The 18,929-nt window shown below is 39.7% G+C and overlaps 1 protein-coding gene across 1 annotated transcript; it reads left to right on the top strand.

Annotated features, from left to right (window-relative positions):
* The first annotated feature begins 8,895 nt into the window (after positions 1-8,895).
* On the top strand, positions 8,896-18,386 carry LOC107292009 (putative methyltransferase DDB_G0268948). The gene is made up of 6 exons (XM_015821068.1): positions 8,896-9,025; positions 12,542-12,699; positions 14,043-14,256; positions 15,088-15,188; positions 16,849-16,986; positions 17,974-18,386. Exons 1-6 carry the CDS (start codon positions 8,915-8,917, stop codon positions 18,068-18,070), a joined length of 819 nt encoding a protein of 272 aa, XP_015676554.1. The 5' UTR covers positions 8,896-8,914; the 3' UTR covers positions 18,071-18,386.
* The last annotated feature ends 543 nt before the right edge of the window (positions 18,387-18,929 follow it).

The raw sequence follows: 18,929 nt of genomic DNA, 5'->3' as shown, positions 1-18,929 counted from the left end.
AGGGCTTATTTGGGGGGTAGGGCTTATATTAGGCCCAGCCCCAAAAATCAAGCTAGGCTTATTTTCAGGGTAGGCCTTACTTTCGGGGAAACAAGGTTTATGGAACACTGTTACTTTCTCACCAAAGTGGCACCTATTTATCTACGCGCATTTGTAACAGAAGCTCATCCCACATCTTGCAGCGCTAATCCAGATGGTCAGTTTTCCAGCTGATAATATCAGCATCTTTAACACTGAACGCTCCTTAAACTGAGCTTATTCTGAGTATCTGTCTCATATCCCCCCCCCTCGGATTTTTTTGATCCTGCTCCCTCAAGGACATTGCATCCCAAATAAAAGAAAATTACTTTGTTACAACCTTTTTTTGCAGAGCAGAAGCAGTAATGTGATCTATCATCCATTCAGCTTAAGCAGATTTTTCTTGCAAAAGAAGATAGCAACAATACGACCTTTAAGTTGTTTAATTGTCCATGCTAGATAACCTATCTGGGGCAGAGATGGAAAAATGAGGAAAACAAACAGAATTTGGATGTTTCTTTTCTTTCCAGTTTTGAGGTTTCCTTCCCACTGGCGGCATTTTTTTGAGAGGCATTTTCATTTCTAATTAAATCACCATCTGCTGGCTTCATGCCTATGGCAGGGCAGGGAGCAGCTACCGGTGCAGCAAATGCCATGCCGGCAAAGTTTTCTGCTGACTCAAATGTGATGGATAGAGTCCTAGTCTTGAGGCTCTGTGATTAATCAGTCATTCCCCCAGGCTTCCAAAAAGAACTAGCTGACAAGATCCAGACTGAAGAACAGCTGCCTTTGATTCACAGAGACCCAACTTTTACAGGTTGTGGCTCCTCTGGGACTGGATTTCTAAAAGTAACACGGAACTTTCGTAGGGACCAGTTTGTAGAGGTAGTCCCCAACTTACAACAGTTCATTTAGTGACTATTCAAAGTTACAACAGCACTGAAAAAAGTGACTTATGACCGTTTTTCACACGTATGACCCTTGCAGCATCTCCATGGTCACGTGATCAAAATCCAGATGCTTAGCAACTGAGTCATACTCATGACAGTTGTGGTGTCCCGGGGTCATGTGATCCCTTTTTGTGACCTTCTGACAAGCAGAGTCAATGGGGAAGCCAGATTCACTTAACAAACATGTTACTAACTTAACAACTGCAGTGATTCACTTAACACTTGTGACAAGAAAGGTCATAAAATGGGACAAAATTCACTTAACTGTCTCATTTAGCAACAGAAATTTTGGGCTTAATTATGGTCATAAGTCGAGGACTATCTGTAATAGGCTCCCTATGCAAATGATGGTGGTGGAACGGATCCTCATTGAGTACGTAACTGTTTGTTTTGTGACGCACCTGAGGGTGCCTTTTATTTAACATCTGTATAAAGTTGTTGGGTGAGGTCATTCGTTGGGACAAAAAATGTCATCAGTGAGCTGGTGACATTCAATGATACTCACCAGTCAAGGGATGCCGTTTTGATTTCTGTGGGATGGGGAGGAACAGGTTTGACGAACCCCCTAGTAAAATTGGGTGTCAACTCTACAACAAACCTGGCTGAAGCCATCTTGCTCATTCTAGGTTGCCACAAGATGGGAGGGGTTGTGGAGGATTTCTGCTAGGCTAAACAATTCAATGTCCCATGGGAACCAAGGTCATTTCTGCCATTTAGATTGGGAGGGGGAGCAGTTGGGCAGAAAGCCCGCCAAACTGTTCTAGTGGAGAACATAGCTAATTACATAGCACTGGGGTGGGAAGTTTAACTTTGTAATAGTGTGACTTTTTGGAGGGAATTTCAGACTTGGTTTCACTTTTGATCGTGCCAATACTATGTAAACAATAAACATGTTCTTTGAGAAATGCTCTGGCCTTAGAGTTCTGATTTATTTGGTCTCATCTATCAGAACCATGACACTGGTAGGCTGTGGATTTTGGGCCCTCAATGACATAGATCTGAAGATGATGTATCTTTGGTTCTGGGTAGCGCTGCTCAGAAAACTGTGAACAATTTGAGTTTCCTCCTGAATGTAGCTATTTCTTTTTTTTTTTTAAACTTTTTATTTATAAAACAATTAAAAAAAACATTGGATTTGACGTGACATTCCAGTATATACATTCTTATCAGATTATACCATATTTTACAATCAATTCATTATCTCTACATATACATTAAATTTTATATACATTATCTATTCTAAAGTAACATACATTTCTATCTTATCATTCGTCTTTAATCCCAGCCGTCCTTTTCAAATTCCTCCAGCGGTAAAATTTATCCCAGGTTTCAAAAAAAATTGATCCACATTTATCTTTTAGTATCATTGTGAGCCTGTCCATTTCTGCACATGCTAATATTTTATGTGTTAACTCTTCCTCTGTGGGAATTTCCTTACTCTTCCATTTTTGCGCAAAGGCAAGCCTGGCTGCTGTCAAGATACGTAGCAACAGGTAGATTGTTCCCTTATCATATTTTTCTGTTGTTATTCCCAGCAAGAAGAGTTCAGGTTTTAACTCTAAGTCCAGCGTTAGTATATCCCTCAACCAGTTTCGTGTCCTGTTCCAGTACTCGCGAGTCTTTGGGCATTCCCACCACATATGATAATATGATCCTATTGCCGTTTTACATTTCCAGCATAGGGGTGAGATGTTCGAACACATTTTAGCTAACCTTACAGGTGGGAAATGCTGAATGTGGCTATTTCTTGAGGGGGAGGAGGGGGAGGCGGATATAGCTAGGAGTGCCTTTGCCCACCTCATACATTGGTTTCTCCTGTTTTTGGATAAGGAGACCCTGTTCACAGTCACTAACACCTTGATCTTCCCCTGCCTTGGTTGGACTTCTGCAATGGGGCTGCCCTTGAAGACTACCAAGAAGGTGCAACTGGTCCAGACTCCAGTGGTACAAACAAAATGGCCACATTTTGGTATGCCCATGTAATCCCCTTCTACGTGAGCTGCACTGGCTCCAGGTAAGCTTCAGAATGCTTGTTCAAGGTGCTGGTTATCCCTTTTAAACCCTACATGGCACAGGGGAAGTTATTTGCAGGACTACTTATCTATATTTCTTCCCATCCCACTAGGCTGTAGAAGGTGTACAAGCTGAGATCTAGGTAGGAAACATAACGTCTCTATTGACGTGCCTCGGTCCTTTGGAAAGAGCACTCTTCATCCCCAAGGTTCAGATGTGGATGGAATATTTTGTAGGTTCGGACTTTTGTAGAACTATGAAGACCCAAGTATACTCCCCTGCATTGGACCAGGATGTCAACTGAGCCCTTTCTCTTGTGAATGCTTGTTTATGTTCAGCCTTAGCTAAGTATGGCATTGTGCTTTGTTATATTGGTTTTATGTTATTCTTTTTGTTTTCTATTGATTGAAATACCCCACCACAAAAGCATAGATTATGAATTGGGCAGCCAAATCAATTCCTTAAATAAGTAAATATAAATAAGATGGAGACCCTGCTGGTGCTTCCCAGGTATGGGAACTCAAAAGTTTGAATGTTCTGAATGAGACTGTAGCCCTTCATAGATAACTGTAATGTATATAGGGTTTTTTTGGTGAGGGGTGTCTTTTTAAGTCATTGTTATTGGAGGTCAAAGTGATGTCTCTATCTGGGAATGCTATAAACCTGTTTTAATTCATTTGACAGCTATGTCTTTTCCCAGACAGAAATAACATAGCTTCATGTGTAAATCTTCTACTAACTCCCTGCTTAGATTAATGAAATGGACTCTACATGGAACTATCTTGTCCTCAGTCCAGAAGCTTTTACCACCCTAGAATATAGCAACTGAGTAGGAAGCTCAGCTTATACTGCTACACCTTGTTGAAGCAACTACACTTGCTATTAACTAGATACCAAGGTTTTCCTCTGACATACCTGCCTCAAACAAACTTGGGATCAAAAAACTGGAAAGGGGAAGATCATCCTGAATTCAATAAGGTCATCTTAGCAATGGGGGGAGGGGGGCCTTCTTTGAGATCATACAAGGAAATTCTGTCTATGGAGTCATCCGGGTCACAGTTGTCCCAAAGGTGCTTTTTCAAGAGGCAACTGGATTTTCTTTGCTTGTCTTTAAAGAAGTTTCGCTTCACCTCCAAGAGGCTTCTTCTTCTTCTGACTGAATGGTGTGGGGAATGGAAGGATTTATGTTCCTTGCAGCCATCTGGTCGTTAGCACTCTTTCTGAGTCGTTGAGGTTTATCTGTGCCCTCCTTCCATTCTCCACCATTCAGTCTGAACTGAAGCAGCTTCTTGGATGAGAAGGGAAACGTCTTCAAGGAAAAACAAAGAAAGTCCAATTGCCTCTAGAAAAAGGAAATCCTATCCTTTTTTGAGCAGTGAGGGGTTTTAAATATTGGACATACATAATCTCTCTGCTTTTTCTAACTTCAGAGGAAAGATTCCCCCCCCCTTACTGCAACAAGCATGAGTCACTCTGTTTCCAACTATTCCCCTGATCCTTAAGTAGCTCATGTCTTTTCTTTACTCCTACATAAATGGCAACAAGACAAGGAGCTGAAATTCCCTGCAAGCACGAGAAGCAGAAAATTCAGCTTGAAGTTTCTTTCATCCTCCGTATCTTTATTACAGCCAAGATGTCAAATAGTGAAAATAATAATTCAAGAACTGACAGGAAAAATAGCTAGAACAAACAGTGAGACACTCTGCTCTGCGGTTTGGAAGGAGTTTAAAAATCTACAATACATTCAACTTGGTGGATAATTGGCTTTTTTGGTTTATTGTGGGGGTCTGAGTTATGAATTCTAAAGGTGGACACCTTGCATTTTATAATATAGGCAGTTGTCAACTTACAACTGCAATTGGGACCAGAATTTCTGTTGCTAAGCAAAGCAGTTAAGTGAATTGCACCCAATTTTATGACCTGCATGTGAAAAAAAACTGGTAATGGAGCATCAGCTGAACATGATCCAGACCAGTGATGTAGCAACAAAAATGATGCATGCAATCCTGGATGAGATTAACAATGCTTTCAGCTGATTTATGCTAATGGTTTCAATGTACTTTTTGCTGGCTAGATTGCACTTGGGAATATGGGGTAGAGTCTGGGTAGTGCAATTTCAAAAGGATGTGGAGAAATTGGAACACAGCCATAGGACAGCAGCCACAATAATAAGACATTTAAAACCAAGCCGAACAGTTAAAGAAACAACTTATACTGGGTTTGCAAAAGAGAAGACTAAATAAAGGGAGATGCAATAATGTTTGACAAATATTTTGTGCTGTTCAAAAAGTGCATAATTGTGTAACTGTCATGCTATTCAGGGATTAACGTACAACAGCTCATATTAGTATTTCTTCAGGTGTGGTCCGAGGACACCTGAGTTCCCCCAAGACCACAAAATCAAAATCTTTTGCTAGATTTTGAAGGTATGTGCACAAATTTGAAACAGGTAGACGAGACAGGAAATAACACTAGATGAGCTAATATTACTTTACTGTGAAACTATATTGACAGAATCTTCCAAGTCTGAAAGTACAATTCTCCCGCTATCTCTTCTACAGCCTGAGAAACTAGGAAAGTCCCTTCTGAGTCTCTTGCTCTGCCTACTATTCAGCTGCAGACTATGCAGTCTCTTATCCGATTGGTCTCTTGGCAGCATCTCTGGGCCCAGTCTTCCAAGGACATCCCCATGTTTATGTTTATGTTATTATCTAATGGGCATCCAAGGACATCCAAGGACATCTTTATGTTATTATCTAATGGGATCGATGTTGACTTAGTGCTTTTTTTTCCAAAAAAAAAAAAAAGGTGCCGGAACTCACACACGTCCTACAACCCGCCTTGCCTACCCTACAAGGTTCCATCCAAAAAAGGTGCCAGAACTCCGTTCTGGGCGTTCTATGTCAAAAAAAGCCCTGGATGTTGTTATTTTTACATTTCAATATTATTCTATGAATTTCAATACAATAAATATTGATAAATATAAGCCACACAAACAAAATATTATTAAAAGTGAAAGGGGTCCTAACAGCAAAAAAACTAAGAACCACTGGTTTACACAGAACTAACCATGAAGTCTGCACAATATGGCAGACCAGCGTATTTGGCAAGTTTAAGTTGTATGGACTGGAATTCTGAGAGTTGGAATGCTTTGAATGTGAGAATGTTATTAATCAAGTAAAGGTATTTGCATACTTTGTAACCTTTGGTTGAAATATGTTAATATGACTACTGAAATATATACATGATACTGCTTTTTAATATTGGTTTTACAGGGATGCATGCTCCCATGAGTAATTCATAGCAATGTACACTTTTGAAAATTGTATAAAAAGGGATCCATTCTAAGCAGAGGTGTGTCCATTTTGGAACTTGCTTCTGGGCAATCTTTTATTTGAAAATAAAAGTTTTCTTCCTTTCTACCTATCTGGCGTGGTTCATTGGGCCCTCATGCTTCCTGGGACAAGTTTTTGCGTTGTCTGCATAACAGATGCCCTCCGGAAGAAAAAGGAACATAAATATGCAAGATATAATATTCCCATCATCCCAGTGGGATTGGGTCAACTCTCCAGTCCCATTTTCCAACATCAAAATGCACAGCTGCTATAAGCTTGCCTATTCATCTATTTTAAAAGTACAATTTTCATGTGAAAATTAAATTTTACATCTTCACAGGCTATGTGTTCTGAATTAGAAAAAACAATTGGTAGCCACACTTGTTGACCACAAGCATCTGCATGAATCCTAAGTTTTTAAATAGGTTTACAGCTTTTCACTTTCTCCAAACATAACAGCAAAAGGAAGCAATTAGTTGTTTCTTTGTGTAGTAATGTTGTGATTCTCATCTTTTGCTACCTCTAGAGTTGTAATTTCTGCTTCTTCCCAGATCAAGGACTGAGAGGTTTTTCTGTAAGGGAGGTAGACACCGGACTGCAGAGTAACCAGCTATATTGTGATTCCAGCAACAGTTAATTATCTCAACCTGCACTGAGTAGGTAATACTATAGGTTATCTAATCAGTACTTAGAAAAGCTGGTTTCCATGGAAAGCAGAAATAATTACAGTTCAGCCCATTCAGTCTAAAAAAGGAGAGGATGAAAGCAAGAAAACAAGCAAAACCATTTTTAAAAAACCAGAGTGCAATCTTGTAGATTTGTGTTTTAAAATGAGAGCCCTACTGACTTCAGTAGGTCTTATTCTGGAGTTACAAATTGATAGTCAGGACAGAAGTAGCCTATTTTTTTTATAAACTCTGTCTACATTTCATCAGATGCAAAATTGACATGGCACAATAACTCAGGGGTTGAAATCCATTTTGAAATCCATCAAGTTCTTGTTTGCTCAAGATAATAACACTTTTGATAACTGTTTCATATACTGAGCATTAGCAAGGAGTTTCTAAAACAAGGAATGTATTAACCTGAAGCAGGATTTTTAACAAAGAAAGATCTTCCAGAACTAGATAGTGCTACTGTAGGACAAAAAAAAAATCTTTTAGGAGTTTCACAGTGTACGTATTACAGAATGTCAATTACAAGAAATATCCAAGCATCAGGTGCAAACAATTGTCAATGCATGCAAAACAACAACGAACAATCAAGATTAAGACATGTTCAATGTACGTAAAAAATATAAATCAACATTACTGGAGGAAGAAGCCACCAATTTATTAAAATTCCATTCTATAACCCCTTAATGTAGCTTAGAATGATTGAACACTTCTATATTTTAACCCATTTGTCGCTATTTTGCGTGTGTCTATTTAAATTTATCCTTTGTTTTCCTCTTTTTAAACAAACCTTTCCATCTAGCGAGAGTGATCTTTCTCTCAAAGGAGAGTGTGTGATTTTGTCAAAGGCCACCACATCCAGGATCGCAAAGGGATGTGCTATAGAGGTTATTTCATTTTTGTCATCTTTACCCTTGTTATAGAATCATTGGTGGGAAGAGAACTTGGGGATCATTCTAGATTCTAGAACAGTGTTTCTCAACCTTGACAATTTTAAGGCATGTGGACTTCAACTCCCAGAATTCCACAGCCAGCATTGCTGGCTGTGGAATTCTGGGAGTTGAAGTCCACATGCCTTAAAATTGTCAAGGTTGAGAAACACTGTTCTAGAACAAGGATGGAGAACTATGCTCCTTTTATGACTTGTGGGTCAGGAATTCTGGGAGTTGAAGTCCACAGGTCATAAAAGAGCCATAGTTTCCCCACCTCTGATCTAGAAGATAGAATAAGAGGGCTGGGGGGACCTTGGAAGTCTTCTATCCAACCCTACACCAATTGCAGGAGAACCTAGCATTCTGGATAAATGGCTGTTCAGTATTTTCTTGAAAGTCCAACGAATCCAATCCCTGCTGAGGAGAGGAATCCTCAGATTATCTCAAGAAAAGGGCTGGCCAACATTCATTTGTATTAACCTGAAGCAGGAGTTTTAACAAAGATCTTCCAGAACTAGATTGTGCTAGGACAAAAGCAGTCTTTTAGAACTTTCACAGGATTTGTATTAACGCATAAGAATTAATCAGAATTAGAATTAACCTCCAATGATGGAGCAGTTATAACACCAGAATTCTGGGAGTTGTAGTTCACACAGCTTAAAATTGCCGAGGTTGAGAAACTCGGTTTTAAAGAATAATTTCCCGATTATAAGAACGATTTTTTCAAACTTGGATCTCTTTCTGAAAAGCTTCCACCCATTGGTTCTTGTCTCCCTTCCGGAGAACCAATCGCATTTGGGAATACGATGCTAAAATATTCCCTAAAGCGGCCCATCGGTTTATGCGCAAAGGAGCCGTTCCGCAAATTCCGTCCCGTTTTTTCCGCCTTGCCGTGTGTGTGTGTATTGAAAGGGCGGAGATGGGCAGAGGCGACGTCAGCCTCCCTCCTGCCTCTCTCTGTCAAAGTTTAAAAGTTCCTCCGTCGCTAGGAAATGGCCTCTCGCCTGTTTGAGGATAAAGATCATGCTGCTTTCTATCAGAAATACAGGTTCTCGCTTCAGGAGAATTTGCAAGCAGTGGTCCTCGCGTTCCTAGAGAAAAAGGTAAAGGATGGGAGAGCGGATTGCGTGGGGACTTGGAGAGATGCAGTCGCAGGTGAAAATGGTCCACTGAATCCAACTGCAGCAGGGACAATCCTTTCTCCAGTATGAACAGCTCCTGTTTGTCAGGATGGACAATTAAAAGAAGAACATTCAGCACTTAGAAACATGAGGACTAGAATCTTGGTATTTCAGAGAAGAGACATAGTTGTTCTTTACATGCCAAGTTGTATCACTCAATAGAGTTGACATTCTGAAGTGATGAAGTGATAGTCGGACCAATGTTTGATTTGGAATAAAGCAGTTTTGCTAGTGAAAGGCTAGGACTCTGAGGCAGAATAATTGCTATATTTATATTTCATTTATACAGTCTGTATTTTCAGTTTTTGCACAAAAAGGTAGGACACGCTTTCAAATGTCTGGCAGCTTTCTGTGCCCCTAACAATTAAAATGAACATATAAGATTTAAATATATATATTGCAGGCATATCAAGTTTTCAACATTTCTGACAAAGTTCTAACATTTTTTACATCATTCTTTTACTCTCTGGATAGAAAATTTGGTGGATTAGTACTCCAGATACCAAATGTTATGTTATTCCCCCAAAATAAATAAAAGTAAAACAAATAACTGAAATAAGCAAGAAAAAAGCAAAAGATGGAGAGAACCATTTCATATATTTCAAATGTATGCAAATCTAATAAAATGAAAAAGGATGCCTATTAGAATTTTTTTTTTAAAAAAAAAAGCTGAATGGGGGAAAGGATAGATCAATAGATTGATGGATAGTTAAATAGACCATTGTGGGAACAAAATGCTAGATTAGCAATACTGTACAAAGAACAAAGTTGTAAGTGCAGAGTCACAAGAAAACAAACTGCCTAGGCGGGGGGGGGGGGGGTAGGCAACCTCGGCTCTTTTATGACTCATGGACTTCAACTCATGCTGACTCAGGAATTCTGGGAGTTGAAGTCCATGAGTCATAAAAGAGCCGAGGTTGCCTACCCCTGGCCTAGGCCATAGAATCGTAGGAATGGAAGAGATCTTGGAGATCTTCTAGTCCAACCCCCTGCTCAAGACAGGAGTCCTTATACCATCCCAGATAAATGGCTGCCAGTCTTTTCTTTAAAACCTCCGGTGATGGATCATACATGTTGGTGCAATGATTAGAATGCAGTACTTCAGGCTACTTCTGCTGACTGCTGGCTGGCTGCAGTTTGGCAGTTCGATTCTCACCGGCTCAAGGTTGATTCAGCCTTCCATCCTTCCGAGGTGGGTAAAATGAGGACCCAGTTTGTTGGAGGCAAGATGCCAACTCTGTAAACCACTTAGAGAGGGCTGTAAAGCACTGTGAAGTGGTATATAGCGGTATAAAAGTCTAAGTGCTATTGCTATCCACAATTCTGGGAGACAAGTTGTTCCATTTTTTAATCATTCTCACTGTCAGGAAATTCTTCCTTACTTCCAGGTTGGATCTCTCACTGATGAGTTTCTACCATTGCTTCTTGTACTGCTCTCAGATGCTCTGGAGAATAAATCAGTGCCCTCTACTCTGTGGCAGCCCTTCAGATATTGAAAGACTGCTATCATGTCTCCACTGTCTTCTCTTCATTAGACTAAACATACCAAGCTCCCTTAAATGTTTATCATATAATTTAGCCTTCTGACCTCTTATCATCTTTGTTGCTCTTCTCTGCACTGTTTCCAAGGTCTGAGCATCTTTTTTGTATTGTGGTAACCAGAATTGGATGCCAGATATGGCCTCATTAGCCAGTATAGAGGGGTGCTATCCAGTTATCTTGATACTATCCCTCTGTTGATGCTGCCTAGGACTGTGTTGGCTTTTTTTGGCAGCTGCAACACACATACTTAAGTGATGAGCCACCAGATTCCCTCTCACAGGCATTACTATTGAGCCAGGTGCTGTTTATCCTGTACCTATGCATTTGTTTTTTTCCTGCCTAAGTCAGGGTCTTATTTTTTCACCACTGAATGGCTTCTTGTTGGATAGGACCCAATGCTCAAGTCTGAATTTTGAATCTATCTTTCAAAATGTTAGCAATTCCCCCCCACTACTTGGTTATCTGAAAATTTGATGAGTGCCCCATTGATCCTCTTATCTAGGTCATTTATGAAGTGATTGAAGAGCCCTTAAGCCCAAAACGGAACCTTGATATTTCTCACTGCATGCTTCCTTCCATGTAAATGTGGTTCCATTGAGAATCACATGTTGAATCCATCTGGTGGTAACAACAACAATAATAATAATATAAAATTGGAAGGGACCTTGGAGGTCATCTAGTCAAACCTCCTGCTCAGGCAGGAACCCTACACCATTTCGGACAAATGGCTGTCCAGTCTCTTCTTAAAAACTTCCAGTGTTGGAGCATTCACAACTTCTGGAGGCAGGTTGTTCCACTGGTTAATTGTTCTAACTGTTAGGAAATTTCTCCTTAGTTCTAGGTTGCTTCTCTCCTTGATTAGTTTCCATCCGTTGCTTCTTGTCCTGCCTTCAGGCGCCTTGGAAAATAGCTTGACTCCCTCTTCTTTGTGGCAGCCCATTTATTTCATAAGTGTTTCTCATAAGATGTATGGATTCCAACCCCCAGAATTCCACAGGCTATCATGGAGAATTCTGGGAGTTGGAGTCACCACCTTAAAGTTGCTGAGGTTGAGAAAGACTGGCCTAGAGGGAGGTGGAATCAGAGACCTGAGAATAAAAACACAAGTGGGCATTTATGATACAAAATGCTTTTTTTTTTTTTGGCCCTGGATGGAGAATAGAGTCCATGTTTCTATGTATTTTGCTTAATTTATCTTAATTTGCTATGGATTCTTTTCTCAATTTTAGTCCAAGATTGGGTAACTCATGATTATAAGCACTTGATAACCTCCCACCTGTATCTCTCAGCCATCCAGCCCTGCAAAATTTCTGCTTTTTAGTCAGTTCCATGTGTACAGATGAGTGACTGCCTGAAAAAATCTCTGAGATCACGATACCACGAAGGTGTTTTAGAAACAAAAAGGCACCAGAGATAAATCTTTTATCTTTCAGAGGTGCTACAAATCATCAGTAAGGGAACCCAGGCAAGTTTTGCATTTCCATGACATCAAGGTAGTTCACTAATGGCAAGAAGACATATATAAATTAGGTGGTAACAATTAGTTTAGAACCCGTTGTTGAAAAGTAAGAACCCTTCTTTTCTGAAATATTGGAGAAGATAGCGCTATAAATCTGTGGTCACCTACCTTTCCGGCTTGGTGGCCTGGTGAGAGGGGATGATTTTGTGTGAGTGCTCACAGATCCATTGCCCGCCGCTTGCACAAATGGAGCTTCATGCGTGAGCCCCCGCTGCTTGTGCAAGTGGAGCTGCATGTGTATGTGCTTTTGCCCGCTGCTAGTGCAGCTTAGTTCCACATGGCCCACAGCCCAGTAGTGGGCTGCTGCCCGAGGGTTGGGGACCCCTGCTATAAATCATTCTGTGACTTTGACATTCATTGTTCTTTTTCCTCCAAAGGTGAATTGCTTCCAGCTGGGAGTGGACGTGGGATGTGGTTCAGGTCAAAATACTCTCCTGCTGGCGAAGTATTTTGAGAAGGTGGTTGGAACAGACGTCAGTGAAGCTCAGATTGAGGAAGCGAAGCGAGCAGCACATCCTCCCAATGTCTCATATTTGTAAGTAAACACTCAGAGCCCTAAGCATCTTCCTTAAAATAAGCTCACTGATGATGAGCAAAGATTTTTGTGGCAAATAATCAACATGTATCAGTCAAAATTGTCCAAATATGTTTGATTTTTTTAAACCCAGAGAAATCCCTATTTGGTTGGTTTAAAACATTTATATAGCCACCCACATTCTAGCCAATTCTGGGCAGTTCCTAATCAAAAGTTAAAACAACATATAAAAGTATATTATAACTGTAAATCTAAACTTCTTCTTCTTCTTCTTGTGCCATATCCGTTATCGGACGTTGGCGATCATGTTGGCGATCCTGTTTTTATCAGCAGCCGCACGAAAAAGTGCTGCTGAGTTTTGTCCAAACCAGTCCCTTAGATTTTGAAGCCACGATGTTCTTCTTCTGCCTGGACCTTGGAGGATTAAATGGAGTATGCCGTATTTTTCTGGGTGTCGCATCACATGTCCGAAATATTCTAATTTTCGTTTTTTAATTGTTTTGAAACAGATTAAAATATTAAGATATTATCCTTTGCAAATGAAGGCAAATATAGGTATCCTACAGGGGTAGACAAACTTGGCTCTTTTATGACTCGTGGACTTCAACTCCCAGAATTCCTGAGCCAGCATAGCTGGCTCAGGAATTCTGGGAGTTGAAGTCCACGAGTCATAAAAGAGCCAAGGTTGCCTACCCCTGTCCTAGGATAACGTTACAGGATCCAATCTGAGTCGGTCACCTGGACCAGAGCTTTATTCTTCCAAGCTTTCAGATTCCTGCTGGAGCCCATCCTCAGGGAGCTTCTCCAGTCTTGTACTTTCATTGGAAAATGGTGGAGTAACTGAGAAGAAGAATTTGAGCCTCCAAATGTTCAAACCCACCCCCTTCAAAGCTCAGGATACATAGATCAAATATTGTCCTTTAAGTACAGGTTTTGCATGGTCAAGATAAGGTGGTTGGCTCCTTCGATTGGTAAGCAAGTTAAAGCAGAGAGCAAAACTTTGGGGGAAAAGTGCAGTCACAGTTTCACCAGGAGATGGCATCGCCGTGGTGCCGCAGTGGTCAGAATGCAGAACTGCAGGCTACTTCTGCTGACTGCTGGCTGTTCGATTCTCACCGGTTCAAAGTTGACTCAGCCTTTCATCCTTCCGAGGTGGGTAAAATGAGACCTCAGATTGTTGGGGGCAATATGCTGACTCTGTAAGCTGCTTAGAGAGGGTTGTAAAGCACTGTGAAGCGGTATATAAGTCTAAGTGCTATTGCTATAGAAGGCAGATGCAATTAACTGTTTGCTGGCAGAGAATTAGTACTAAATAGTGATCCCTTTGTTGTTCTCTCCCATAGTGTATGTCCTGCAGAGGAGTTGCCATTTGAGGATAACTCTGTGGATCTCGTCACAGCCTTTAGCGCTGTGCACTGGTTTGATATCCCCAGTTTCATAAAAGAAATGGACCGGATTCTCAAACCATCTGGCTGCTTTATCTTGTGTTCCAACACCCTTGATGTGCAGTTGCACTATGGAGATCAATCAGAGAAGCTGACAGAGATCTTCAATGAGGTAAGCCCTCTGCAAGCACCTAGATGGGTGATATTGCTATTGCTACATGCATGCATGTAGTCCTTAACTTACAATCCTTCATTTTGCAACCATTCAAAATTACAATGAAGAAAGTGACTTACAACCAGTCCTTGCACTTACAACAGTTGGAGCATCCCAGGGTAGTGTGATTGCCATTTGCAATCTTCCCAACCAGCTTCTAACAAGCAAAGTCAACAGGGAAGCCAGATTCACTTAACAACCGTGTTACTAACTTAACTGCACTGATTCACTTGACAACTGTAGCAAGAAAGATAGTAAAATGGAGAAAACTCACTTAACAACTACCTTGTTTAGCAACATAAATTTTGGGCTCAATTGTGATCATAAGTCGAGAACTCTTCCATTATTCATTAAAGGTTGAATCCTCTTAACCCTATAATTAAATGACCTCTGCAAAATCTGCAAGAATCTTAGATGGCAACAGAGAGGTAACATACAGGTCAGAGTCTTTGCTGCAACCTAATGATGGTCTGTATTTTGCAACACAAATATGGTTGTCCTACATTCAGAATTAGCCAGGCATCTGCTTCCTTTGGGAATGAGATCCGTTGCACGCACTGTCTTTCCTTTTGTCTGTTCGACATCCCCCAATTTCATTCAGCAATATTGAATTTTGGAATTAAGAAGAGAAATGCATATGGGGAACATTCATGGATAAAGGGGCCTGCCTTGATGCTATTGCTCTGATTTATTATAGGCTAAATGCCACTATGAAAAGAGTGTGAGCAAAGCTCACCAGTGTCTTATATGGAATCACTTCTACATCTTTCTACCTTTTCTTTTTTGCAGATTCGCACCCAACTTCTTCCTTATACACATGAAAAGATAAAATTTGTTTTGGATGACTACAAAGCAATATTTGATGCTCTGCCCTTTCAAGATAAGGAAAAGTGAGTGGTAAAAGTGTGTGTTTGTATGACTGTGAAGCTAGCAAATTATGGGCTTCAGCCCATGCATAAAATTACAAGCACAAATCTTGTGTGTCAAAGTTGTAATCCCATATACATGCACCTGGTGGTTTGCAGGGATATTAGAATCTGATGCTGGGTCCAGAAGCAAAGCCTCAACAATGCTCAGACCATGCATTTTTAAAAGTTTTAAATCTTTATAGTTTTAAATCTTTATTAATAAAAGTTTTAAATCTTTATTAATAAACCGCCCAGTCAGTGGGAGTTGGGCAGCAGAGACATTTAATAAATCATTATAATTGGTTGCATATTCAGCCAGATATTTAGACTGGATTTGGTATTTTTATCTATCTATGGAGTCCTTCCCAAATTCATCCAAAAGGAATTTGACCTTGGGAAGATTTTGTTTATTGATGATATTAAAGGTATCATCACAGGATGTAAGCTATTCCAAGGAAAGCTGTCTTTTGCAATTGACTGATGGTGATGTTTGTCAGTGCCAATAGTGTTCAAGTAGTGCTCTAGATGTTTTGGAATTGCACCCATCATGACTATTATTATTGGTACTATCACTGTTTTCTTTTGCCAAAGTCATTCTATTCCTATTTGCGGGCCTTTATATTTTGTGATTTTCTCCAGTTGTTTCTCTTCTCTTCTGCTGTCTCTAGATACTGCAATATCCACTACCCAGACATTTTTGTCTTTCTCATCAACAGTTGTCTTCTTTATTATTATTATTATTATTATTATTATTATTATTATTATTATTATTATTATTATTATTATTATTATTATTATTATTATTATTATTATTATTATTATTATTATTATTATAAGAAAATGACATGCCAGCCAAACAGCAAATGCACATGCATGCCATTTCAAACTGTATAATGGTGTGCTATATTATATTCAGATATAATTATGTTTTGGGTATTTATGCAGTATGAATTCAGGCAAACTGTGGCTTGTTCAAATGCCGTTCAAAGCTAATCATTGCTCATTGCAGTGTGTGAAGCAAGGCAATCAGCCAATGAAGGCACTGAAGGAGGGAAGAAGCCCTTGATTGCTCCCAGGCCCAGACTGGCTGTGTTCATAAACCAGCAGCAGATAAATTCAGCTGTTTAACTTTAAAAGGTGTGGACTTCAACATCCAGAATTCCCCAGCCAGTTGGAGTTGAAGTCCTCACCTTTTAAAGCTGCTGAGGTTGAGAAACACCAAGCTAGAGGAAAACTATTATATTTATCGAATAGGAAGAGAAATCCCCTCTGAAATAATTGTCTGAATTGGGTTCTCCTTGCATTCCCTGATAAGAGTCCAAGAAGCCATTAAAAGTAAAGGAATGGCCCTGAAAAAGTGATTTATGCCTACTCTTAGTACTACAGTCATGAGGACTACTTGTATTTACATCTCATTCTGCAGTTGGTTACAACAGGCAATGCTATTGCTGAAAAGCGAAGCCATTTCTATTCAATGGGACATTGTTTTAAGCAGACAAAATGCATTCTTTTTCCAAGCACTAGCTACAGCTGCCCCTCCTTTGCACACCTCAGAAGCTTAGGATCATTTCATTAACCTAGACTGCAGAACCCAGGGGATAAAGTTTATGATTCCATCCTAAAAGATTTTGCTTCTTTACAGAATCACAGATATTGTCGATAAAGTTCCCAAAAGTGTCTCTGAATTACTGGGATATCTCCAGTCCTTTTCTATGTACCAGACTTTTCAAAAAGCCCAACCTGAGGCAGCCAAATCTCTCATCCAGAACGCTGAACGAAGGTAATATGATGACAAGTAATTCAACAGAAAAAGTCTAACTAGATAAGATCAAAAAAGGGATTCTTCTAATATTATTGGCATACACTAAAAGGGCAATATTCAAAATAATCAGCAAAAAAACATAGTCACAACTTAAAAGCAGATAAATTTAGCAGTATACTCAGAATTAGTAAATGCAGTTTCTTCCGACCTTGCTCCATCCAGATGTGTTGCATCTGCAACTGTCAAAATTCCCAGCAACAAAGCAGCCCCAACGTATTTAGAAGGGTAAGTTAGAGAAAACCAAAGACATCTCCATCAGACATCCAAATGTCAACAGGGAAATAGCTGTATAGGTTTTCTACAAAAGGGAGTTCTAGGGGCTGCAAGGTGGAATTAAGTCACTTTGGGGTGAGATGGGCAACAAACACATTTAATAATAACAAATAAAATTAATATGCTTAAATTATTCTCTCGATGCAGAATGTTAGGAAGATCTATGTTGAAACCTGACTGCCAGCTTCACTGGGTTAACTAGCTAGGAATTACAGCCAGATGAACTAATTCTACTTTATTGTAAAGCTAAATTGACAGACTCTTGCAAGTCTGAAAGTACAAGTCTCTCGCCGTCTCCTTCACGGCCCAAGAAACTAGGGAAGGTTCTTTATGAGCTTCTTGCCCTGCCCACTCTCCAGCTGCAGGCTATGCTGCCTCTTATCTGACTGTTCTCTAGGCAGTGTCTCTTGGTCCAGTCTTTCCCACGTGCCATTATGCTGACATTATAATTTTCTATTTTTTAGTCAAAAATTGTTGAGATATCCTGTACTGGCAAAAATAATTCCTTATTGGGGAACAGATACCCCAAAATAGACAAATGATGTTCCCCAGCTGTTTAATTAGCTACTGATCGGCATACATGCCAATCAAGTTCATTCTGATATAATTATTCTTATGAATTGTATATTGCACTGGACTTTGTGTCTAATTTTTTTAATTTCCCCTTTGTAGGATTCTGGAGACAATGGGAGTTTCTTCAAATGAAACCATGATGGAGATTTGGACTCCACAAGTTTGCATTCTGGGTAGCAAGAGCTGTAAAAAGTAATTTTGGCCTCTTAGAAGTGTCCCAGCAGGAAAAAAAACCCAAGCCATTTCAGTGCCAAGCTTCAGTTCAATAATTACTACTTTTGAAGAACTTTCCAATAAAAGCAACATCCTGTTTATTTCTGAAAGGAGCGGAAAGCAAATGTAAAATTAAGTAACCAGGAGTAACAATTTAAAAAAATGAAAGATCAAAAGGTGGAGTGAAAGGGACATTGGACTTTAATAGCTATTCAAATTTCTACCCATAACACTCACTGGGTAACCTTGAGCTAATTATTACTAGATTTCAATTACTAATTAAACCGAAATTTGCTAGTATATTGCTATATGAATCCAGCTATTGTGGACTGAGTATGATGTATGACTCTAGCTAATTGTGATTCCTAAGGACTAGCTTAATGTGATGTCAAACTAGGCTTAATTTATCGAATTATACAAAAAGAGCACTCTTGCTTCATTTAATCCAGCATCTTGTTACCATCAGTCATGGTATCTTTCTGAACAACCTGCAAAGGATGGGAGTCACTGCTCATAGGGGAAGAACAGTCAAGTCTGTAACAATTACACACACACCTCCCCAGGCTTGCATCTCTCTTCCCCCATAATACTTAGCATCTATATGAAAATCCTGGTAGATGTCATCAGTTGGTTTGGAGGAAGGAATCACCAATATTCTGATTATGTTCAGTTACGCATTGCCAGGCCAAGCAGGTCAGAGATGCTGTGAAATCTTCTGGATGGGTCCAGCAAACTTAAATTGAATCCTGGCAAGATGGCGTAAACAATCAGATTTTAGGGTGTAATAATAATAATAATAATAATAATAATAATAATAATAATAATAATAATAATAATAATAA

The sequence above is a fragment of the Protobothrops mucrosquamatus genome, unplaced genomic scaffold, assembly GCF_001527695.2.
Source record: "Protobothrops mucrosquamatus isolate PMUCROS unplaced genomic scaffold, P.Mucros_1.0 scaffold1242, whole genome shotgun sequence".
Classification (NCBI taxonomy): Eukaryota; Metazoa; Chordata; class Lepidosauria; order Squamata; family Viperidae; genus Protobothrops; species Protobothrops mucrosquamatus.
The sequence above is the reverse complement of the archived record's forward strand: the minus strand, read 5'-3'. Positions and strand labels throughout refer to the sequence as shown.

Coding starts and splice junctions, on each gene's coding strand:
- LOC107292009 (XM_015821068.1), top strand. CDS start 8,915: ATGGCCTCTCGCCTGTTTGAGGATAAAGATCATGCTGCTTTCTATCAG. Junction 14,257..15,087: donor TGACAGAGATCTTCAATGAG/GTAAGCCCTCTG, acceptor TCTTTTTTGCAG/ATTCGCACCCAACTTCTTCC. Junction 15,189..16,848: donor CCCTTTCAAGATAAGGAAAA/GTGAGTGGTAAA, acceptor GCTTCTTTACAG/AATCACAGATATTGTCGATA.